Raw genomic sequence first — 26323 nt, 5'->3', positions numbered from 1 at the left:
ATATAATATATATATTTTATAATGATATTTTATATATTAATATATATATAATATATATATAAATAATTTTAAATATGGGGAATATTTTTTATAATAAATAATTTTTAAAAAATATAATTACAATTGATAAAATATAATACAAAATTATAATAAAAGATATAATAAATACATATTTTAAAATAATATATAAATATATATAAAAATATATTTTGATATATATATATTATAGTATTACTTATTTTTTTTCCATTATATATGGTTTTATTTTATTTTTTTATATTTTTTTTATATTTTATTTTATTTTATAATTATATATAAAATATGCATATTTTTATATTTTTTAAAATATATATATATTTTAATATAAAATTTTCTATAATAAAATATGCATATATAGTATATATATATTATATATATAAAATATTTATATATATATAAAATATTATATATATATATAATAATAATATAATATATTTTAATTAAATATATAGAAAAATGCCCCCTTAGGGGGGTATTTGATTTTATTAATATTTTATTTTATATTTATTTTGCAAATAATAAATAAATAATATTTGTATTTAATATATTATTTCCCTATATTGCTAATTTGCAAAATAATATTTTTTAAAATATATATATATATATATAAAATAGATGCATATATATAGTATATAATAGATATAATATCATATATATCTCATATATATATAATGCAGATATATATATATATATATATAATATATATAAAATATATATATTCAATAATATAATATGCATATATATATATATATAATAATATAGATATATATTATATTAATATATATACTATATATGTAGACAGTATGAATGAGAATGGATATATTCACATATAAGGATGTATTTGACCGGTTTTGTATTACATATTGTATTTGTATATTGTATTTCTGACGAAGACGTAATCGAAACCGGTCAAATACATCTCTTGTATTGCTGAAGCTATTCATTCTCCTTTATACCTTGTCTACATTTGTCAATTAGGAATATGGTTCATAATATATAATATATATATTATATAATATTTATATATATATCTATATATTATATATATATATATATATATATATATATATATATATACATATATATATACATATATATATAATTATATATACATATATATAAGAGAGAATGTTACCTAAAGGTAAATACCGGCACTCTCCGTGGGAAAAGGAACGGGCGACCCTACCGTACTCACTCAAGAGCAATGAGTTATCATGCTGTGACCACGGCCGGCTCAGAACTGAACTACCGTTAAATGATGATGATGATACATAATATACATAATATACCTATATATACACACATGTATATGCATATATATAAATATATTATATATATGCAATTAATATATACAAGCATATGCAGATATCTATGCATATATATACATCTATATATATATTATATATATTATATACATAGATATAATATATATAATGTTCTTATATGTAATATAAGTATATATTGTATATATATGCATATATATGTGTATATTATGCATATATATACATATATATACATATTATATACATATATATACATATATATATATATATATATAATTATATATATATATTATATACTATTCTATGTATATATATGCATATATATTACATATATGTATATAATATGGATATATATGTATATATACATGTATATTATATATGGTATATAGATATGTTATATATAGATATAGTATAGATAGGGATATATATAGGAAATAATAGTTAAAATATATAGAGGGTATATATATAAAAGAGATATAGATATAAAAAGATAATATATTTAGAGAGAGAGAAGATATATATTATGTAAATTATTAGTATATTTTATTAAAATATATATCGATATAAATACATATATAAATATTTTATATATATATATATAGATAAATCTATATATATAGATATATAGATAAATATAGAAGATATATATATATTATAAGATATATATGTATTATATATATATTGTTATATTATAGATAAATATCACGATCACCGACTCGACTATATATTATATATATACCTAATATTACAATACGTATAATATATACGATAAATACGCCACACCCTATATATATACAATATCAGCAACCTATGATATAAATATATACACTACATCCCTCTATAAATAAAATATTATATAGTACGCATACAGCTTACCTATAATATATAAACCCCACCTAACCGAGATTACTGATTATATAACATATAGATATATACGACTATATATATATAAATATCTATATATCTATATAACCATAGTACCACACTACACCAACATACCTCACCAACCCTACTTGTATACCAACCCCTTATACTATCACGCATAAAACCTCTCGCGATCGATATAATATTATAGCCACCCACTTAGCAGACTAGTTATACAACTACCTAGATAGCATAATATAAATATATCTTATATACCTCAACCATATATATATATATATAGATATATATCATAACTACTATATAGAAATATATATATATATAAATACTATATTAGATATATATATAATATACCCGATCTATATAGATATATATTCTATATATAAATACCTATATATATATAGAAATACTATGTCTAGACCTGATAATAGACTTCTCGCAGCATAGCGTCCCAATATATATACGTACCAGAACACTAAATCAGCACCTCACACACCCTCATATACCCCCATATAACACGCACCGTAGACTAAATATTATTCCTATATTAACATTTATATAGAGATAAAATATATAGCCAGATATATTACTTCTATATATAAACTACCTCTCGATTCCACGTATATAGCCTTCCGACCCATCAGACACGATATAATATACTGTCACTAGCTCCTACGATGATTCGCATAAAATTACGTACTATTATATAGAAACCCTATAGACGTATGAAATTTACTATCTAGAGCATAATCAATCCTATTAATAATCTTCGATTACGTATTATGAGATTTATCTTATTACAGATTCGCCAAATAGTAACAGATTTTCCTGACACTTGATAGATAAAGATTCTCCCCAGATATAGAAACGCACCCACCTTCCTATATATAAATACGATCGAGTATATATATGATAGAAGATCTATATATGTAGCAGAGTATAACCAGATCTATCCCATATCTAGCATAAATATAGATATATAAAAATCCGAGATAGAGATTGAGTAAGATCATAATATCTATATAAAATATACGCATATATAAATATACTCTCCTATACATCTATATTTCATATACGCACTAAAATATATATCATATTACTCTTATATTATTTCTACTATATATATATAAATATATATATATATATATAAATATATATTATATAAACTATAATATATATATCAGTACTCTATATATATATATATATAAATCTATATATATATCATTAACATATATAGAAATATATATCATATATATATATAAATATATATATATTTTTTAAATATATATAAATAATATATAACTACCCTCACCCTATAATTATAAAAAAATATATATATATACTATAATATATATAAATCTATATATATATATCTTATCGTATATATATATAAAATAATTTTTTTTCAATATATAATATTATTTATAGATAAATATATATTATCTATAAATATATATACCACTATATATATATAAATATATACATATTACATAAATATATATATAAAGTTATATTATAAAATATATATATATAAAATATTATTATAATGTATATATATGCATATATATATATATATATATATGCATATAGATATGTAATATATGATATATTATTATATATATGTATATATATACATGTATATTATGTATATATACATGTATATATATATATAGATATATGTATATATAATGTATCATATACTATTGTATATATATATGTATATAGATCAATGTATATATATATGTATCCCCCTCACATATGTACATATATATGTTATTATAGTAGTATATATAGATTTATTTATATATATAATATATATAGATGGATATAGATATATAATATATATATATTATATATATAGATATATATAGTATATATATATAAATTATATATATATATATAATTATAGAAAAATATATATAATAAAACAATATTATTATAAATATATAATATATAAATATATATATATATAAATAAGATAAGATATATAAATATATATATATATATAAATAGATATAAATATATAGATATATAAATAATATAGATATATTAATATATAAATATACTATATGAATATATTATAATAAATATATATGATATGAAAATATGCTATATATATATATAAATATATATACATAGATAAATAGATATATTATATATATATATAAATATATATATATATAAATATAGGTATATATATAAATATACATATATATAAATATTATAATAAAAATATATATATATACAAAATATATACTATAATAAATATAGATATATATATATTAGATTAATATATATTTATATAAATATATATATATATATATAAATATATATAGAGAATAAATTATATATATATTGTATAAAATAGAGATATCATGTATATCTAATAATATATATGATATATATATATATATAAATATATATTATATATAAATAGTATATAGATTATATATATATAATATTATATAAATATATATATATATATGATATAATATATAGATATAAGGATTTAAATAGAATCTATATATATATAAAGATAATAATATTATAATATATATTAAATAAATATATAAATATAATATATAAATATATATATATATATAATATATATATATATATATAAATATATATATATATATATAATATAATCTATATAAATATATAATATATATATATATATAAATATATAATATAATATATATATATAAATATATATATATAAATATATATATATAAATATATAGATATAATATATATATATATATGAGGGTGAGTCATTAAAATATGGTAACTATTTTACTTCCTGATATCTGTAATAAAACATGGCAAAACTATGGAGAAGCTATCAGGCAGTAACAGACCTCCCAAAACAGTGCAACATTAGTCTTTAAATAACTTTATTATATTATATTATATAATTATTATATATATATATAATTTTTTTTCTTTCTTTTTTTATCAGTAAAATAAGAGGTGTGTACTATATTTTAAATAGCATTCAAAAATAATTTTGATACAATGCTTGCATTCAAATTAGTTTATTCTAAAGTATCATTTTGCAGGGTTTGATACTGCCCCACATTTACTCCAATACTATGCGGGGAAAGTCCGCCCTGCAGGGACATTTAATATGGTTGTCAGTCGTCCTCTCCTAAGCCCCCCACCCCTCCCCACGACATCAACCAGCGAGGGATTGGGGGCTACTGCTGATACATGGTTTTCCACTGGTATATCATGTCTGAACATCAAAGCCGCTGGCAGTATATTTTAGCAGTTTTCATTTCTATGGTTGCACAATTACTCATATTTTTTATCTATATACAATAATGTATACATTTTTAAAATTATGATTGGTTTATGTAAAGGCGAAGTGACTACTGACCTTCAATTTTTATCCACTGTCAGACATTTCCAAGGCTTCTTACGAGTAAGAAGTCTAAAATCATGTGATAGTAATATCTATTTTTCTTTGTACTTCTGTGATTGTGAAAAAAGCAAGGCTTTCCTTCTTAAAAATAAATAGATAAATAATTTAACAATAATGATGTATATTCTCCACCATAGTAGAAGCTGCAATTAGTAACGTATGTATATGGTTTTTAACAAAAACAAAAATGTTTTATAGACACTCATTTGTATCAAAATCATCTATGCCGAGTTGTATTGAAGAATATAGCAATGTGAAAAATCTTGTCAATAATGATTATCTTCCGGCAAATGAAGAATTCAAAATGCTATTTTTCTCTTTGGTGAAATTTACAAAAAGTAAAACATTGGGATAAAGGAAATATAGTACACTAATAGCTGGAGGTGTGGTATATATTTACATTTTATTATATAAGATTTTTCCAAAGATTCAAAACAAAACTTTCTCTGGTATCTCGGAGTACCATTTACACACTAACCCAAAAAGGAAAAAAAAGAAAAAAATGGTATTCACAAAGTGATTTCCTTCAATCTATCTAGCTTTTCTGCAGGGAGAGATCACTCCATGGCTCCAGAGGTAAACAAGCAGTGAGGTATGAGTGGGTTCTTCCGGAATGTGTGCAGTCAACTTGCCATGCAGGGACCTCTCAAAAGCCCTTGATGAATGAGCACGAGCAGGACATGGACACAACTTAATCCAAACTGCCGGACTGGCTTACTGCAATCAAGCCTACGTCAGAGAGATGTCACAGTTGGCACTTTTTTTTTTTTTTTTTTTTTATAGGTATCATTTAAATTTGTTTTCTTTTCCTTTTTTTTGCACCATCTGTTTGCAGCTCACTAACACCTTTTCTCACTTCTTTGACACAAGTCTGATGATTTTAACTGGAGTATGTAAAAACTAAGCCACAGGAGACAGGAAGGAGAAAAAAATATAAATAAAAAAGTTTTAATTTTTTTCAAACTTAAGGAATATTGCAATTAATGAGCTTAATCATAATCACATGAATTACATCAATAGAATAAAAAAAATATATGAAACAGTTTCTAACTAATCCTAACGCTTTCCATTATTATAGTTGACTGCACGCATGGGAGCCTTGAAGCTAGCAGCTGATTGCTGCTGAATTTGGTATGCCATTGGGTGAATCTTGAAGCCATAAAGCCTTGGTACGAATTGGTTGGTGGGCCGCTTGGGCCGGTATTCTGGATGGACCATGAAGAGCATGTGAGGGAAGCCAGTGCCGAAGTAAGCGCCATCTATGTGGTGGTGGCGAGAGGACTTTGGGGTGTAGACGTCACAGCATTTTGGACAGTACAGCTTCACCATGGCCTCTCCTGGGACATCACTTAGACCAATGGGCAGCATTGGCTGGGGGGCAGAAAACAAAACTTGAAGACTGTCTGCCTGCAACAAAATTATGTAAATACTGAACATAGGAGTACACCCATTAACAGAATCACTCACCCTTGTGTTGATTCTTAAAGAAAATAATAAATAAATAAACAAAAATATGAAATGAAAATGATCATAAAAATACATCCTTAAACTACTAAGTAAATGTTAAGAAAATCACCATCAAAATTATATTAGCAATGAAAAATCATAATTTACATACAAAACCTTTAAAATTTTAGCTTAGTATTGCTTGTTATACACAGACAACAAATGACATACAAACTCCCCCCCCACACCACCACCACCACAAATAAATTAAAATATTGGACAGAGAATCCACTCTAGAAAATGAGTAATGAAAAATAGACAAAATAACAATCTTCTGATAGAGTATGCCTCTTCTATAACGCAAATATTATAAAATACAACATAAAACTTTACTTTTGAATATGTTAGACAACTCAGCCAATATGACCAGTTTATTAATCCAATGCTGATGGGCATGGCATGTATGTACATGCCATGCCTACTAAGAGTTTACTTTATTGTTTTACACATAGATGGCTATACTTGTAGCAAGTCACCAACGAGCCAATTACGAGTACTGCAGGTCTCGCTCGTTTATTTGTTTCCTTTACGTTCTTTTACGTTCTCTTATTTTGCTGTTACTAATGTTTATAACATTATAGTAACTATAATGTCTATAATAAAAATAATACCATCGATATTCATAGCATCAGTAAAATATATGTTTTTCCCGCCAATTCAAGGAAAGGTGAAATCAGGTTAGGTCACAAGGTCTACTAAATTGCCTCCTTTGTGGCTAAGCACTAGCAGAGCCATCTATTTCACCAAAAAATAAAAATGAGCACAGCTTTTTTCCCAGAGGCATTGGGTTAAGGAATACCAAAAAGCATGAAATTTCATTCTTGGGAAAGATGAGGGAGGGAGATGGAGAGGAGGGGAGAAGAGGGTGAGGAATGATGGGGAAGAGAAGGGTGAAGGAGAGTTAAGGAAAGAATGAAGGTGAAAGTGTGGGAAACTGAAAAGAAAGGAGAGATACGTGGGGGAGAGGGAGTTGTACTAATTGGATTTCTAATCATTCTATATCTAATTCAAATAAACAAAACTAATTTCAATGTTTGCAAAGTAATACTTTAAGATGAATCAGTATTATTAATTTCACTCACAGGCAAATTTCAACAGAAGTTCCTAATATAGGTTTTGTTAGATAAAAATGTGGCATCATAATCATGCAGTCACTGAACCCAGGTGGAAAATAAGCATGCAATAAACTGATTATGAAACTGTCAATACTACAGATATATGAAAACTAAATAAATACAAGATTAATTTATAGATACATAGATATATAGATGCATAGAGAGATGTATAGCAACAGTGTGCATGTGCATGTGAGGAATTAATTTGTAGAATCTGCTGGACTAAACCATATATCAATGTTTTAACTTTTATTCAATGTATCTAAACAAAGCATAATCTCAAAACTCCTAGTAAATATTCAGCTTTTACAATTTCTATAATATAAATCACAATGGCTAAAACCAAAGCATGATGAATGTTAACCCAATTAGCACAGATGGCAAGACTACAATGCCATGCCCACTGTAATAACTTTATCTATTGTCTTTACATATAGATAGCTCTACAAGGAGTCAGCTATTAGTCTTACCTATTTCACCTGTTTACCTCTTTCTTTGATTTTTAGATAGCTTCATTTCTATTATTTTATTGTCTTTGATGTTATTAAATTGTTAATAACAATCTAATATTCATAATATCAATAACAATGATAACAATGTCAATATTACTAATATTAGAAAGAAAAACACATTTTCCTACCAATTCAAGGAATGGGAAAATCAGGATCAGTAACTAGGGCTAATTCATAGGCATACATAGAGGACACGTGGAGCCATCTGTATGTAACAAAACTCACCAAAAACTAGAGGACAGTATATAAACCAGCTGACATTGGGTTAATCATAAAAACTTGTAATGTACTCTTGGGACTCTTACGCTTGAAAACATTTGCTTTATTTTCCATTATATATGGCATTATGAATATCTTCCTCACACCCTCACAATCTAATCTCATGATAAAGTTAAAGACAAGCTATGATGTCACAGGCTGGATCAGCTGGGTGCTCATCTAAAGGAATGGGTAATAATGACTTCATCTTCTATCATTCTACTGCTTCCTGGGATTTATCTTATCACTGTTAAGTCCATCGTGATAATCTATGTGCATTACACCACCTACTTCTTTAGACCTTTCTTGTTAAAAATAGAGATGCAAATATGTCTATACTACTAAAAACTTTTCTCAAAAACAAGGGCAAGTGAACATCTATTACAAAATCCGATTATCCCACAAAATGGTTATAAATGTGCCAGTAGCAACTGATATACAATCTGGCAAAAACAAGATTAGCTATAATGCTAATAACAAAACACATGAACTACAAAATGCAAGAGCCAAGTAAGAGTTCAACAGATTTTGGTATTCAATAGTTTGCCTAATTCTTCTCATTTCCTGCAGCACTTGTTTTGTTTTGAGCATCAGAAACATGCAGCTTATAAACCTGTAAGTACTGTCCACTATATTGAAAATCTTTTGTTATACATATATTACTCCTGATTTACCAAGCACTATCTTTATTCAAAAGAAACAAAAAATAAGAAAATTACCTGAATAAATGAAAACAGTAATAGTTTATCAAATTACCAATTATAAAAGCTTCTTGCTGCCAGAGAGGTTAAGGATACCCTTTCATGAACTTGATATTCTCATATACAATTTTTTACATAACACTAAAAGCAACTAAATAATGGGCATGTATCTCCTTCCATATCTATTTACTTTAACAAATAACACTTGCATGATGGAAACTCGCCAAACAATCTTAGCAAAAACTAACATACTTATGTATTCACCCATTGATCAACAATCTATACAGAAATGCATCACAGATTACAAATTATATTTCATTTAATTAAAAAAATATATATATATATAAAAGTAATCAATGAGCCTCATCAAAACATCTGAGCTTTCCATCAACTAAGAAACACATACCTGATTTTCACAATAGACTCGTGGACAATGACCAAAATCTCCAGCTTGATACTTCTCTATCATTTGAGCTATTCCGCGATTGGTTAAAATGTAGCGAGCATGGATGAGGCCATACAGCATTTCTGCCGCCTGTTCTATTAGGTCACTCTGGTGAGGGATCTCTTCCTCCTCATCTGTTGGTAGAGGAAAGGGTTGTCAGGAAGAAAATCAAACAGGAGACAAAAGGAAGACAATAAAAATTATGGAGAGAGAGAGAGGAAGACAGAGGGAGAGGAAGACAGAGGGAGAGGAAGACAGAGGGAGAGGAAGACAGAGGGAGAGGAAGAAAGAGGGAGAGGAAGAAAGAGGGAGAGGAAGAAAGAGGGAGAGGAAGAAAGAGGGAGAGGAAGAAAGAGGGAGAGGAAGACAGAGGGAGAGGGAGAGGAAGGAAGGGAGAGGGAGAGGAGAGAGGAGAGGAGAGGAGAGAGGAGAGAGAGAGAGAGAGAGAGAGAGAGAGAGGAGAGAGAGAGAGGAGAGAGGAGAGAGAAGAGGAGAGGAGAGAGAGACAGAGACAGAGACAGAGACAGAGACAGAGACAGAGACAGAGACAGAGACACACAGAGGTATTGTTATATTAGCAATCCCTCAATACAAACTATTAAATTGTACAATTTACCTTAACACTTTAGTCAAATTCAAAAGATACGAGTTTTCCTCTGGCGACCTACCTGGTTCAAGATCTAAAATCATGTCGAGTGCTTGACGATAGTGTGGTACCTGTTCATTTAGACCTGTGAGATTAAACTTGTCCTGTATGTAATCTTCATCTACCTGAAAACAGAAGTTACAGCATTAATTAAGGAAAGATAGGAGTAATACTAGTTCAAATTTGCTTTTAAATCCACTAAAGAAAATAAGAATCATGAAAAATTGCTTACTTCACAGAAAAACTCATTTCCTCGAAGGCCACAGAACCAAGCAATCCACGACACCTCTTCTGAACTGCTCATCTTGCTGAAATTAAGACAAGATTTTCAGTGAGTAATGATAATTGATTCCAGTTTTATACATACTACAGGATCAGATGTTTTAGCCGATAAATTGAACCTTATCAGAGCCACACAAAAGTACAACAATCAGATGTATTTGACCAGATTTAATCATATCTTCATCAGAAATCCATACATGATTGAGAATTAATATCTTGTATTGTGGAGATATTCATTCTAATTCATACTATTTTTTTACATGTTACAATAAATATAGTTCAAACAGTCTATCTATTCAAACTTGACAATCATTCACAATCAAAAAGGGAAACAAGTGGACCTGTGAGTAAGTGGTGGTTATGCCCTATATTCCCCCCGGCCTTGTCTAGTTCTTTAGAAAGAACACGCCCAGTTACTTTTATGGATTCCTTTGTATATCCGTGTGTCACACCTAAGCTGATGTGCTAGTTCTACCAGTGAATGATGCATCTGACACAGGAAAATATGGCATGACAATTAATCATACAACAAATGTAATTAACTTATATCAACTTAAGCTATCTTTAATAACTTAAGTATATTAGCTTGATAAAACACTATCTTTAAATCCCCCCAACAAAATACTAAAAGGAATTTGGTTTTGTTATAAATGTATCATTATATATATATAAAATAAAATATATATATATATATATATAAAATAAAATATATATATATATATATATAAAATAAAAATATATATATATATATAAAAAAAATATATATATATATATATATAAAAAATATATATATATATATTAATATATATATATATATATATATGAATATATAAATATAATATATATATATATAAAATATATATATATATATATGTATATAATAATATACATATATAATAATATAATAATATACATATATAATAATATAATAATATAATAATATAATAATATAATAATATAATAATATAATAATATAATAATATAATAATATAATAATATAAATATATACATATACATACACACACACACACACACACACACATACACACCACACATACACCAACACAAAACACACACACATACACACACACTACACAACACACACACACATACACACACACACTACCCACACACTACCACACACACATACACACACACCACAACACTAACACACACCATACACACACACACATACACACACACACACACACACAACATACACACACACACACTACACACACACACACATACACACACACACACATACACACACAAATAACACACACACATACACACAACACATACAACACACACATACACACACACTACACACACATATACAACACACATATACCACACACATATACACACTTCAAAATATAATTCAACACATATATAACACAATATATACAACAATATATACACAAATATATACACACAATATATACACAATATATATAACAATTAAATATTACACACATATATATACACATATATATACACACATATATATACATATATATACATATATATATATCTATATCTATATATAGATATATATATGACAGAGAGAGATTAATACAGAAATAATATATAAAGAACAAGCCACATGAATTCCCTACTGCCAGAAATAATCCTCTCAGAACTTTTGCCTAAACCTTAACCTGAGGTACTATACTATTACTGACAACACTGACAGTCACACAATATACGAAATTCTACACTAATCAATACACAAGTATAAATAAACCTCAAGATGATTGTATACTACAGTTGCATGTGGGCTGCTGGCTCCCACTCAATACTTCTGGTTTCAGTGATGATAGCAATAAAATGTATAGAAACAATTCTTGTGTTGTTGTCTGTTGTAAAGAGGTTAGTAATATAACTGGATCCCTTTGGATATATTTCTTCATTGGAGCTACAGTTCGGGCATTCTAAAACTTTGACACTTTATTTCAAAAGGGGCAAGAGGGTTTATGAACTCTTCAGCTAATGCTATATGACTCAAACCAGCAAGTTGATTAGGTAGATTTGGCATCACTTTTCTTTCCCTGCTGCTAACAGGTGTCTGATGGGTAGTGTACAGTAGGCTACAGGAAGGATGCAAGCAATACCCAGAGATGAGCTTAATTTCAACAAATCCAAATTTTGAATGATGGTGTGTTGTCTTGTAAAAATAATCAGGAATGGAAAAGAACAAATAAAAGGCTGTAAATAGGCTCAGATCTGTCTTATTCACCAAGATCAGGAAACAACTCTCACAGTTTAACCACTTTATGGCTGGCATGTAGCCATTTACTACTTGCATACCCCATACACATTTCCAACCTAGAGACTTAAACATACTAGCAAATACAATATCCACTAATCAACATGACCCCATCGAACAACATATAGCTAAAAGCAAATCAATGTGACCTATCTGGGACGGATCAAGACTTGTGAATCAATAAAGATACATACAGTATGATGATGTACCTACAAAATACAAAAAGTTTGAATTGGCACTTACAGAATCCTACTTATCAAACACATATTGATATGTGCATATTTGAATAATAATAATGATAATGATGATGATAATAACAAAGCACTAAGTGAAACACTGTCTACACTAAGTAAAAGAATAAAATACTGAACAGACAAGAAAGACCCAAGTTGCCAATTACTTATCATTTTATGTAAAATATTCCACCAAGTACAAATATCACATTCCTGGCAACATTGTAAAGGAAATACTTTATCTCTAGCTTGTACTACTGACACAAATATTATCATAACTGTTTTCAACAGTCAAGCAAACTTTATCTATTACAACAAAAAAACAATAATGCAGATGGAGTCATCCAGCAAATCAGACATATGATTCTCAGCATTTCTGAAGCACGACAATTCTTCAGAGACTTGTGTAACTGTAGATTTCAATATCAAAAGCTGAACTGATCCTCTAACAAAGGCCAATACAATTTCTAAAAGCTCTCAGTATTTGTTACCAAGAGAACTGCACCCTCCAGAGAGTCTAAAAACGAGTATCATGCTAACCCAAAATTTCAATATATATATATATATATTTCCTACCTTTCATTTATTCTTTAGACAGGGGGGAAGCCCCATTCACCCTCCCCCCTTTACTGGCACTTCATGCCAAATTAGAGAAAATACAACATTAAGAAACTCAGGCTGAGTGAGGGAGTTGTGGACTTGCTCTGTGAGCGGTGAGATGCACCACCTATTTTTGCCATTTCGCAGTAAACAGGAGGCTGCTGCAGCTGTACCTGTGTTCTTTATTACTCTGTTTTGTATGCTCTAAAAGATGGCACTGTCCATTTCCCTCTATCTTTTTGTGTCGCTCTCAGTAACATTCCCTGCTCTTTAGTTGTTGGATTCCTGCATAAGGAATTGATATGGACATGAACCAAGTCACATTACAAAGAACATGGCCCAAAGTTGTCTTTGGTCTTGTATTACATAATTCTTTATACCACAGGAAAAGGAAGATTGGAAGACAAATAACTCAAGTTATTCTTTAAAGGGTCCTTCATAAGCCAGTCTTGAAACCAAGTTGCCGATGCCCACCCATCCACTTTGCTGCCAGTAGTGAGTACCTATACTGTGCTTACTTTCCTGAAGTTTATTTTTGTTTCATAATACAAGTCTCAAGCAACATTACAGACTATCATTTCTATTTAATAACTATTTAAGGAAAAAGGATAAACACCTTGCTATCCATACTACTGTCCCAATCAAACACTACTACATTTGATTCAAGTTAAATAAAGTATATTATTAATTGCCACTTTGCTGTTCTTTACATTTTTGTGGGGCACAATAACAACGAATAATAACGAAACAATATAGGATGAACAAATATTCAGGCTCTATTTAGCCAGAATGTGTGATGGAAGAGTGGGTGCCTTTGCTAGAGTATTCTAACCATCTATCATTTGTAAATAAACAAAAATGTGGTCAAAGTCTATGACAAGTCTATACCCATCTAAGATTAACATCTTTATTACAAAAAAAATATCTTAATGACCCACTCACACCTGACAGCAGAAGTCGATATGACAGTTTACATTTTTTTTCAACCTAACAAATATAAGTGTGCTTGCCGAGTCTGGTCAATATGCTTAAACATTCATACAAAATATTTTCCGATGCTTATTCTGCCCAATTTAATCAAAATATTTTAAACAAAATTAAAGTTATGAGAATATATAAAATTAAACAACTCTGATGAGAATACTGACAATTATCAACAAAAATACTCTTAAATGTACTTGAACTAGCCTGACATTCTGTGCAATTTTTCACACATACCCTCTAGACAGCAGATGAAAAAAAAGTATACTGATATGAGACATATCCCATTTCCAATAGGTTAGTTATCTGCTAGTGCAGGGTCATCCAAACATTAACACATGATGTATGTAGTATAGCTTCAACAACCCCCCTTTTTTCAAGCTATATAACTAAAAAGACATCTGGTTTTGAACAGTTTCTTCAAGTACACAAAACCAATTGCTGGCCAGCATTACTGATCAGCATTCACTCACATCATGCAAGTTCTTCATATAATCTGCACTACATTCTCAAATATTCATGACAAGTAGGAGGAGGTAGGTAATAAGGAGGCATTACAAGGGTCATGTACACTGCGGAATGTAACTGAATAGGAGTTATCACAGCATACTCATTTATTTACCCATTCATGTAAGTGATGACAACAATTATGTATCAAAGTAAGGCACCGATATATATCTTGGGATAAAAAGAAAACTTTCTTTCCCTCAAATTTTCTGAGAATTTTTAACTCAATGTTCTGTCAAAGGCCTAAAAACAGATTGGTTCCTTTTTTGATTAATAAATGAGGTCAACAAAATTCTATCCTACCAGAACATGCCAGAGTCAAAGAACAGCATAAAACAACCAAACCTAATTCTACCTTATCACCATCAAAAAATCAAATCTGTATTACAAATCAGCATTTCCTAAACAACACATTCCAAAGATTATGGGCAAACTTGTGCAAGTGGATCATTCACTGGTTACTGTACATGTTCACTAAATATTTTTCATTCATTTCATCAAAATAGTATCCTAGTAACTTTCCTATTTAAACTAAGGTACAAACGTGAATGCTGACAAAGGGAAATATAGGAACTCTAGATGAATGTACAAAACTTCTCCATTTCAGACCTGTTTTCCTTATTAATGGAAATGACCCCTCACATCAAAAATGAAGAATCTGACCTTGCCATCCAACACAACATATCATTCTAAGATACTCTTCTTCTATACCATTTCTTTCACAAGGACACAAAATACAAAATTAGCAAGAACTCCATGACACACATACACTTGCAGCCCCGGTAAATATTCAACTGATGACCAATCATGACGAAAGCAATATCAATGGATTCCTATCACTCTACTACCCAAATATACAGAAACTATGCTGCAGAAACCCCAATAGCTAGGGAGTGCATGAATGGTATCCAGAAAATTACAGGGTAAAATATGGATAATATACAGAGGATTGGTCTGTGTATAGTCACACTGGTCACATGCTCTATCCTGCTGCAGATATGTGGCAGATTCTTTACAGTTGTCAGTGCAAGAAATAACCTGCACACAAGAATGGTAGTGCCGCAAATAAAGGAAAAGTTCTATCTTGCCATGATGATGAAGAGCGTGGGGCAGAGCCTCCTTTCAACCCTCCCCTCGGGCACTGCCCAGTCATAGAATTTAGATTGTTAACCACTCACTGCCGGGTAACAGAAATCCCTGAGCGTGATAAACTCTAGTGATTTCTGGCAACAGCCAGACACTGAGCGCAGGCGTCTGCTACATCAAGCCAGACGTCCCGCTCCACATGCTCTGGCGCGTCGCCAAAAAATATATGCATACCCTGCAGACCAAGATGTTTGTTATGACGCTGGTGCACGTGATATGGAGTTTGGACTTACTCCGGCGAGTGAATCTATACTGCAAAGATTTACCATAACGACATATTTCATGAACATTATTCATATATTACCCTGCAACTTTTCTGGTACTTTTCATAACCTCCCCTGTTATTGGAGCCAAGATTGTGGGGGTTTGGAGGGTTTCCATAGCATAATCTTTATATATGTAGGTAGTAGAGTGGAAGGATTCCATCAATACCACTATCACACTAAAGTCATGTGGAGGTATTCTAAACAATTACCACATTACTAAGAGAAAATGCCACAAAATTGAGAAAACCAAAAAATTAGATGAAATTGTAACAAACAACGTATGTAAGGGAAATGAAATGTGGTACGAGTTTCAGATATTTTCCCAGTCTCTATCTTGCTAGAACCTACGAGGTGAAGGTGTTGTAGGCCAGGTGGGGGGTAGGAGGGGTGGCAGCTCCCGAAAGGCCCCTCATTACTACAAATGTGCATTGCAACAGCTAAATTCGGGAAAGGTTTACTCCCATCTTTTGCTTCGGCCCTAAAATTTTCGTGATCCTTATCACTTCCTCCCCAGTTATCAGGGACGATATCACAGCTACAGTTCATTGGCTATGGGAACAATTCATTCCAACCACAAGAGTTGCCGAGCTTAAGAGGTTCCAGAAAAAAAAAAAATTAAGTGTTCATCCAGATATTGCTGTCAGATGTTTATTCCAAATTTACCCTATTTTCTAATGAATCTCACTGATAACAATGGTTAATGTTACCGAGAGCGACACAATGAAGATAGAGGGAAATAGACACTGCGATCTTCTAGAGCATAAAAAACAGAGGATTAAACCGGTTCAGCTGCTCGGCTTCATATTTACCATGAAGTGGCAGAAATGTCCGCTGCTTATCACCACTCGGAGACAAAGCCCACAGCACCCTCACAGAGCCAGAGAACTTAATATCCACTTTCTGCAAACACAAAGTACTAATAAAGGAGTGGGTACAGAGGGTTTTTTCCCGCCCATCTTGAAAATAAATAGAAGGCAGAAAAAGTTAGGTCTGGATTTTTGGGTTTGCACGATACCCTGGTTATGGGACTTTGTCTCTGGAGAGTGTGTTCCTCTCAGTAAAAATACCTTTACAATAACTGGACAATATTTTTCCTTATTGTATATACAAACTGCTAACACTTGAAAATGGCTGTAATGATTCAAACTCAATTCAAGGTGGTATCTATCGATAGATATATACATATTTAACAAAAGTTTATAACCTATCTCTCATTTTCGAACACATCCCAGAAAATAAATAGAAATCCCGACCGAGAAGAGTATTTTCAAGAAAATAAAGAAGCCACAAGGAGTCCCATGCCGTTTTGCTTCCACTGCGAAGACCTTCAAGACGGCCATTTTAACGGGGAAAAAACTCTGACCTAAGCCTCAGAAAGCCTCAGCCATCCTACTCCCACCTGCATATCCTTCGAAGGCTCCTACACCTCCCCGGAAAAGCAAATAAACACGTAAATAAACTATCTGTGGCGCAGTGAAGGTCGTGGACACACTGGCCATTAGGAGGAGAGAAACTGCACCTCTAACAAATCCTGGATTTCCCGGCCTTCCCCGACCCCACTCCTGCCAGACGCCATCTCACCCACCTCAAGCCACCCCAAGAACTCCCCCACGACGTCCACCGGGTTCGCAAAGAGGGCACAAGGGCGAGAAAAGGGCGAAAAGGCCGTACCGCTTCTTGTTCGCCACGCTCGGCCGAGGGAGGAGGCGGCTGCTGCCATCTGGCGGCGGCGGCGGAGGCGAGCATTGGGGCCGAGGGGGCCCGCAATGGCTCCCAGGCGTTGCAGCCGCCTTGCTGCTCGGTCGCTCGATGCCCTTCTATCCCTGCCAGGCTTTCTTTGAAAGGGTACAGGCGGGGTTTGCCTGCATTCAAGGCGAAGCAAAGGCGAGTGGGTCCTATGCTCCCTTTCTGATATCCATTCTCGATTTTTATCGACTATTATTTCCTTGGCAATGAGATCTTATTTTGCGTCCGTGGGCTTTGCAGTTTGGTTATTCGCTACCTGACATTCGTTAAAATATGATTTTTACTGTAATACAACGGCGAATGTACATATTCATCGAGGAGAAGTAGGTCCTAAGCTGCTTTCGGATATTACTCATTTTCTATTGTTATCGCCTGTTATTTCCTCAGTAACTGGGCTATTATATGTTCTTAGACTGAAGCATTATGTTATTTGATGCTTAGTTTTGGCTTGCGGGAGCCTTTGACAATAAAGTAGAGACGAAAAGTCGCATTCACGACGAAGGGGGTTTTGCGCTGCCGCTCTTCTCGTTTATTTGCGTAGCTTGTATCACGTATGCTATTTTTCTGGCTTCTGGCCCTTATCATGGGCTTCTTTTCTATTTTCATTCTGTTTACTGCTTTGGGTCGTTCTTATTTCTCGGTTTGCTCACTAGATTGTTTCTGCTTAATATATAACCTTGTATTTCCTTCGAATCGTGCTTTCTCGCTTTACCGTCTTACCATTTACTTCCTGTCACGTTTTGTTTGACTGATCTGTTTACTCGTTTTATTCCTTATCCCTTATTTATTATTATTTATTGTCTTTCTTCTTTCTCTATCACTTTCGTAAAGCTTTCTTCCTTCATTTACCTTTCTTCCTACCTTTGTTCATTGCCTTGTGTATTGTATGATCCTTTATCTATCTGCTTGTGTCTTTTATTCCCCTTTTGTTTGTTAATTTATTAACTTATATTTTGACATATTATTTTACCTTTCGTTAATTCTTTCTCTATTCTCCACCCTTGGTCATGATTAATGGTTAAAGGCAAAATAAATGTGCTAGACCACCCTAGGTCATTGTTTATTCCTTTTCACGTATTTTATCATTTTCTTTCTTCCATTCAACTGTTGTAAGATCTTATACGTTCACTTAAATTGTTTTATACTTTATTAGTTACCATATTTCTTAACTTACTCGTCATATTCATAGTTTTCAGATGTTCAACTTACCCCCTAATTATTTTTTTTAGATACACATGCTTGTTTTCGTGTTTCGAAATTTGTCCAGCGAGAGCCAATTCATTTTTTTTTTTTAATTCGCACAGTCCAATTTTTAAACAACGTTGAACTGTGTATGTGTGTATGTGTGTGTGTTCGTGTGTGTGTGTGTTCGTGTGTGTGTGTGTTCGTGTGTGTGTGTGTTCGTGTGTGTGTGTGTGTGTGATCGTGTGTGTGTGTGTGTGTGTGTGTGTGTGTGTGTGTGTGACTGTGCAGTGCAATCTGAACAGGCGTGGCTAGGTTGGGTACATGTGGAGCAAGTGTTTTGCAACGGTGAGCAAAACGCCATTTTTGATTAGACAAAGCAGGACTCTCCGTCAGTATAAACGTCATAAGGGAGGTCATGTCAACGGAAGGTAATCTTGACAATGTTGGTGTAGAACTTACGGCAACGAGGAATGGTGTAGCACTGTTCTGATACGGCATCACAGTTAATGAGGTATGCAACCAGGTTTTCACAGTCTGACCAATGCTTGTCGTAGATAGGGCAATCAGCGGGGAGATGTAAACAGTTCCGGTACAAGTATTAAAGGAGTGAAGCTGGACAGGAGTTGCAGGGGGAATCACAAAAAAATAATCATAAGCCGTCTTTTCCGACAGTTACGACACCTCGAGCAACAGATTCGAATAACTAGATGCGTTTCTTCTACCTCGATTATTTTCAAGCACATTCGTACTTATATTGGGTGCTCATAACACAACACAGACATCAAAAGTCATCTAGGACATTGCATTCCGAACTAGTGTGTACCAGCCCAAAAATAAGCAATACTGTAACACAGCTAAAAGTCAACCGGGGCTTTTCCCAGTTCGTCTCCAGTCATGAGACGCCCGACGACCTAATTGCCACCGGAAGAGATGGCACTGTTTGGCTGGGGAAAAAAAAGTACTCAAAAGGTTTGTAGAGGTGGAAGCAGTAGAAGGAAGGATGAAGGCGGGAGGAAGAGGGCGTGGTGTTGAGTGAGGTTATACTGTGGAGGGGAGGACAATAAGGATGAAATGTAGAAAAAAGGGAAGAGATGGAATGGAGGATGTTGGGTGAGAGGAAAGGTGTACTGAAATGGATCAAGCAAGCACCGAGGAAGAGGTAATGGCTTATGGTTAGAAAACAAAACAAATGTGCTAGACATCAAAGGTCATATGGCACTATAGAAAGGTGTAGTAGTTAAAAGGGTAAAGAGGGGGGTTATTTGATGATTAAATGTGCTACAGTTCAAGATAGTATGGTATTAAAAGGGGCAAAGAGGGGTGAGGTAGAGAGGGTGAGTAAATGGAATAAGGCAAGGATTAACAAGGGTGATTAAATCAAAGTTGTCAAAGGAAGAAATGGGGATTCTGCAAGGATGTCTGTAGGGTAAGGTAGGGAATAGCAAAAGGAGAAGGGGTTTAAAGGTGATTATATCACTATTTAAGGAGAAATGTCAGGGGGTGGGAGAGATTGGAGGGAAGGGGGCTGTTGTGACAAAGACACACGTGTATGCAGGGGAAGTTGAAGAGATAATGGGGAAGAAAGGGGGGATGATAGACATGACGCAGGTGGGAATGGAATGCGCGGGGAGGGAGAGGGAAGATATGAATAGGAGGAGGATGGATGTCGGTAGTTACTTTGAGTGTAGAGGGAATCGAAGTAGAGAGATTGCACCGTTGGATGAGGTGTAGGCATGCTATCTTAGGTCATGATTAGATAGTTTAGATTGTATTTGAGAATTTCTGAAGTGGATTTGATATGGGATGTATGGGAAACATTTTTTTGTGTGAGGGGGAGAGGAGGAGATAGGCATCTCAGGAGTGGAGGAAAAGGTAGGGGGAGAGGGTGTGGTAGAAGATAAGATGGAACATTTAGATTATCTGCTATGGGTAAAGTGAGGAGAGAGAGGGGTAGGTATCGGGGCAGTGGTAGAAATTGCTTTAGAATTGCAAATGAATTTGATTGGGAGAGGAATGGGGTAGAAGTGAGAGAGAAAGATTGGGGAAAGAGAGAGGGGAGAGAGAAAGAGAGAGAGAGGGGGGGGGAGGGAGAGAGGAGAGAGAGAGGGAAGGAGAGGAGAGAGAGGGGGGGGAGGGAGGAAAGAGGGAGAGAGAGAGGGATAGAGGAGAGAGAGAGAAAGGAAGGGAGAGAGAGGAGAGAGAGAGAGGGGGGGAGGGAGAGAGAGAGAGAGGGGGGGGGAGAGAGAGAGAGAGAGAGAGAGAGAGTTAGAGAGAGAGAGAGAGAGAGAGAGGAGAGAGAAAAAGAGAAGAGGGAGAGAGAGAGAGAGAGAGAGAGAGAGAAAGAAAGAGAGAGAAACGAGAGAGAGAGAGAGAGAGAGAGAGCGAGAGAGAGAGGAGAGAGAGAAATGGAGGGAGAGAGGAGAGTAAGAGAGAGGGAGGGAGAGAGGAGAGTAAGAGAGAGAGAGGGAGAGAGGAGAGAGAGAGAGAGAAAGGGAGAGAGAGAGAGAGAGAGAGGAGATAGATAGATAGATAGATAGAGAGAGAGAGGAGAAAGAGAGAGAGAGAGTGTGTAAAAGGCTCTATGATCCTTAGTACAATGGTGAAAAGAGAGTAGTTATACTTGTTAACGGCGTGACTCTTTATTGGGAGTCGTACAACACACAGTATGGAACACACGAGACAATGTCTATAAATATGGGTAATAGTGGTATGCTGGGACACGGGTCAGGTCAGCTAGCCAGAAGGGGAAGGGCTAAGCCGACCTTACTGCATCGAGCTCTGGTCATGAACTCCAGGGTCAAATGAGATCAGATGACCTCGTCATCTATGCCCTCGCTGAGTGAATGGTTCTTATTTGGGACTTGGATCCACGTGGTAACCAGCCACGTGGTCCACTGGTAACAGAAATAGACTTATGTATATGCTATATTGCTTGGCCACCTACTCTCACCTCGCCCTCGAGGCACCTTTGATCTGCCTCAAGGGTGACCTAATTTGGCTGGTCGTCTCGTTCTCGCATGCATTGTCCTGGTGCATCTTCATGGCTGCTCGTCCCTGTCGTCCTCTTCTTCCTGGTCCTCGGTGTAATCTGTCTATCCTCGATGTCCACACGTCCTCGAAAGTCTCGTACAGGTCCTCCTTGACTTCGGATTCGTCTAGACTTCCTTGTAGTCCTCGTCCAGGCATAACTCGGCGACGTCCTCGTCCACACGTCCTCACAGATCTTGTCCAGGTCCTTCCCGGTGGTTTGCTCGTCTTCGCCCTCGTAATCTTTATCTGGATCTACGGCGTTGGACAGGGGGGGGGGGGGCGACATCTCAGGCGGCTGATACCTGCGCTAACGAGCTCCTGGAGTTGACTGGATCTGCGGGCGTCCGCCAGGCGTCGCCTATCCACAGCATCCTGGGGCGAATGGTACCTGCGCTGGCGAGTTCCTGGTCCTTCGCTGGATCTACGGGCATCTCGGCAGGCAGCGCCCATCCACTACATCATGGGAGGCTTAACACCTGCTCTGACGAACATCCTGGTCCGCGAGCCTATGGCGATCATCCGGTGACCGGTTCTGCAGCAGGATCCTCCTTCGGTGCCGTGTCGGATATCGTCGATCCGACTGCAATAAATAGTCGGGGAACCTGACCATAAACGTAAGGGCCAGATAGTAAGAGAAAAAGAAAGGCAACAGTGAAGAGGGGGTGTTAAGTACCAATATCCAGTTATTTATAAAAAAAAATTGTGTTTTATTTCACAAAGATAAAGAAAATAAGTGAGGGAGACATCATTAGCGATCAGCATGGACCTGGCTTGAACTACCAACCGTCTCTGATAGATATGAGAGTAGATAAGGGAAACGACAACGGCAATTTGCAAGGATTTACTTGAACCACTGTCGTCACACAGAGAAGAAATAACGTAATTTGTACATCATATATGAGTCACTCGTGACGACTGACAAAATTGCGGGCTAAAGAGATACATCATAAATCTTTATGCCGGCACTAAGACAGCAACCAACCCTATTAATGAAAAGGTTTCAGCGTCTTTTGTCCTGCGTGGATGAGTGAGGTGAGTGTGTGTGTTTATGCATGTGTGAGTGACAGCTAGCGTTAATGAGAGGGAAAGTGAGAGTGACCTCACACAGAGAATGAATCACAAACACAAATATTAACGTTCACTATAACAAAACTGAAGTAAATTAGCAATGCTAGCTATATAAAATTATTTCAACTACCACATTGAATTCAAAATTTTATGATATGCGACAGAATGTATGCATGAATGAATGGTGACATGAAAAAAATATTCGCCAACTTTTTAGCAAGCAAATCTTCTCGGGGTCAGAAAATATGAACTGCTGAGGTAGTTATGTCTAGCTATACATGTTAGACTTCATCGACGGGGGGATCCTATACCCAAAATGTTGTACATTGACTGAAGCAACTCGAGCCAGGAAAATCTATAAATAACCTGCTCTTTTCTGTGTATCTGTGATGGGCGCTCGCAACATTCCTTAAAGATATCTACGAATCACAAGATCGCCTGGGAATTACCCAGAACATGCAAGCGACTTCAAGAGGGTGTGATTAATAAGCGAATAATATTTTAGCTTAAACCTTAGTCCTACATTGACTAATGGACGTAACTGCGGATCACACTGACTCAAGTTGCCAATTGAATGAATAACTTCAGTTTTACCTGTACCTACTGTTTGAACGTCGGAGCGCAGATCTATTAGGCATTTATGCAACCCCGGGGTAATATCAGCAATCCTGTGCACTATGATATGGGCGAGATCCTACGCTATATTCAATATAATGAATTTATATGAAATTGCGTTACAAGCTCCGTTCTAGTGCCAATAGAACATGTCACCAAAAAGCAATGTAACAGTGCTACAGTTAATCCCCAAGGCGTCAATAAAACAACAACCAAATTACAGGGAACGAGCAGTCATGCCTTGACCCTTCCCTCGTTTTCCCCTGACCACAAGCGAAAAGAGAAAGTGGGGTCAGGTCAGAGTGAGGGGAGGAACGAGACAAAACGAAATGATATTCGTGATATGATAAAGTCACAAACGCATTAAATTCGTTGCAGATGAAACAACATAAATCATTAAAAACGAGAGAAATTAATTAACTAAACTAACAAACGATATTCATGTTTGTTGACCACATACTCGATCACACAGAAATACAATCTGAGGTGAAGGGAATAGTGTAAGAACGTGCCATTTGCTGTCATTTAGCACTTTTTACCAAACAAAAAAAACAACGCTTAACACATTTATGGGAGAAGGAAGGGAAAGGAAATAAAGGGGGCCCAAACGTGTACTTTCTTTTTTTCTTAGACAAATCTTGAAGCGGTCGAGTGGATTTTCTTCTTTTGGAGGTATTGTTCATGCTGCAAGCCCGAATGACGCAGCGCCCGCCCTGCCACGAGTTTGTAAAAGTCTATGAGAACTCTAGTACAGTGGCTGTTAAAGGCGTGACTCTTTATTGGGAGTTGTACAACACACAGTATGGAACACACGAGACAATGTCTATAAATATGGGTAATAGCGGTATGCTAGGACATGGGTCAGGTCAGATAGCCCGGAGGAGGAGGTCTAAGCCGACCTTACTGCGTCGAGCTCTGGTCATGAACTCCCTGAGGCCTAGGTCATCCTCAGTATAAGTAGTGACCGTTCCAGCTGCTAGAAGCGCTAGAAGCAGTTGGAGGGAGCATGGGGGGAGCGAGGTGAGATCACCGGTCCCGTCTGCTGCATTGTACACTGCTTCGCCACCTACTCACGCCTCGCCCTTGAGGCATCTTAGATTTGCCTAAAGGGTGACCTAATCTGGCTGGTCATCTCGTTCTTGCGTGCATTGTCCTGGTGCATTTTTGTGGCTGCTCATCCCTGTCATCCTCTCCTTCTGGTCCTTGGTGTAATCTGTCCGTCCTCGATGTCCACACGTCCTCGAAAGTCTCGCACAGGTCCTCCTTGACTTCGGATTCGTCTAGACTTCCTCGTAGTCCTCGTCCAGGCCTAACTCGGCGGCGTCCTCGTCCACACGTCCTCACAGATCTCGTCCAGGTCCTTCTCGGCGGCATGCTCGTCCTCGTCCTCGTAATCTTCATCTGGACCACGGGCGTCAGGGCAGGGGTGTCCTCTTCGGCATCTCGGGGCGGCTGATACCTGCGCTAACAAGCTCCTGGAGTTGACCGGATCTGCGGACATCCGAAAGGCTTCGCCCATCCACAGCATCCTGGGGCGACTGGTACCTGCGCTGGCGATTTGGTTTTCGGGATTAGGGG

General features: G+C 34.6%; 1 protein-coding gene across 8 annotated transcripts; it reads right to left on the bottom strand.

Annotated features, from left to right (window-relative positions):
- Positions 1-6015: 6015 nt before the first annotated feature.
- LOC119568374 (casein kinase II subunit beta) lies at positions 6016-18944 on the bottom strand. Of its 8 annotated transcripts, none has more exons than XM_037916843.1 (5): positions 18773-18944; positions 11047-11122; positions 10837-10939; positions 10130-10302; positions 6016-7038 (listed from the first exon to the last, which is right to left on the bottom strand). In XM_037916843.1, the coding sequence occupies exons 2-5, from the start codon at positions 11116-11118 to the stop codon at positions 6688-6690; spliced, it is 699 nt and encodes a 232-aa protein (XP_037772771.1). In that variant the 5' UTR covers positions 11119-11122; positions 18773-18944; the 3' UTR covers positions 6016-6687. The 8 variants fall into 8 exon arrangements, with proteins under 8 accessions (XP_037772771.1, XP_037772773.1, XP_037772767.1 ...); XM_037916845.1 differs by having other exon boundaries at positions 6016-7002; positions 18773-18937; XM_037916839.1 differs by having other exon boundaries at positions 18687-18862.
- Between the last annotated feature and the right edge of the window lie 7379 nt (positions 18945-26323).

The sequence above is a fragment of the Penaeus monodon genome, chromosome 43, assembly GCF_015228065.2.
Source record: "Penaeus monodon isolate SGIC_2016 chromosome 43, NSTDA_Pmon_1, whole genome shotgun sequence".
Classification (NCBI taxonomy): domain Eukaryota; kingdom Metazoa; phylum Arthropoda; class Malacostraca; order Decapoda; family Penaeidae; genus Penaeus; species Penaeus monodon.
The sequence above is the reverse complement of the archived record's forward strand: the minus strand, read 5'-3'. Positions and strand labels throughout refer to the sequence as shown.

Coding starts and splice junctions, on each gene's coding strand:
- LOC119568374 (XM_037916839.1), bottom strand. CDS start 18,847: ATGCTCGCCTCCGCCGCCGCCGCCAGATGGCAGCAGCCGCCTCCTCCC. Junction 11,123..18,686: donor AGTTCTTGGGGTGGCTTGAG/GTGGGTGAGATG, acceptor TCTTAATTTCAG/CAAGATGAGCAGTTCAGAAG. Junction 7,039..10,129: donor GAGTCTATTGTGAAAATCAG/GTATGTGTTTCT, acceptor ATTTTGTTGCAG/GCAGACAGTCTTCAAGTTTT.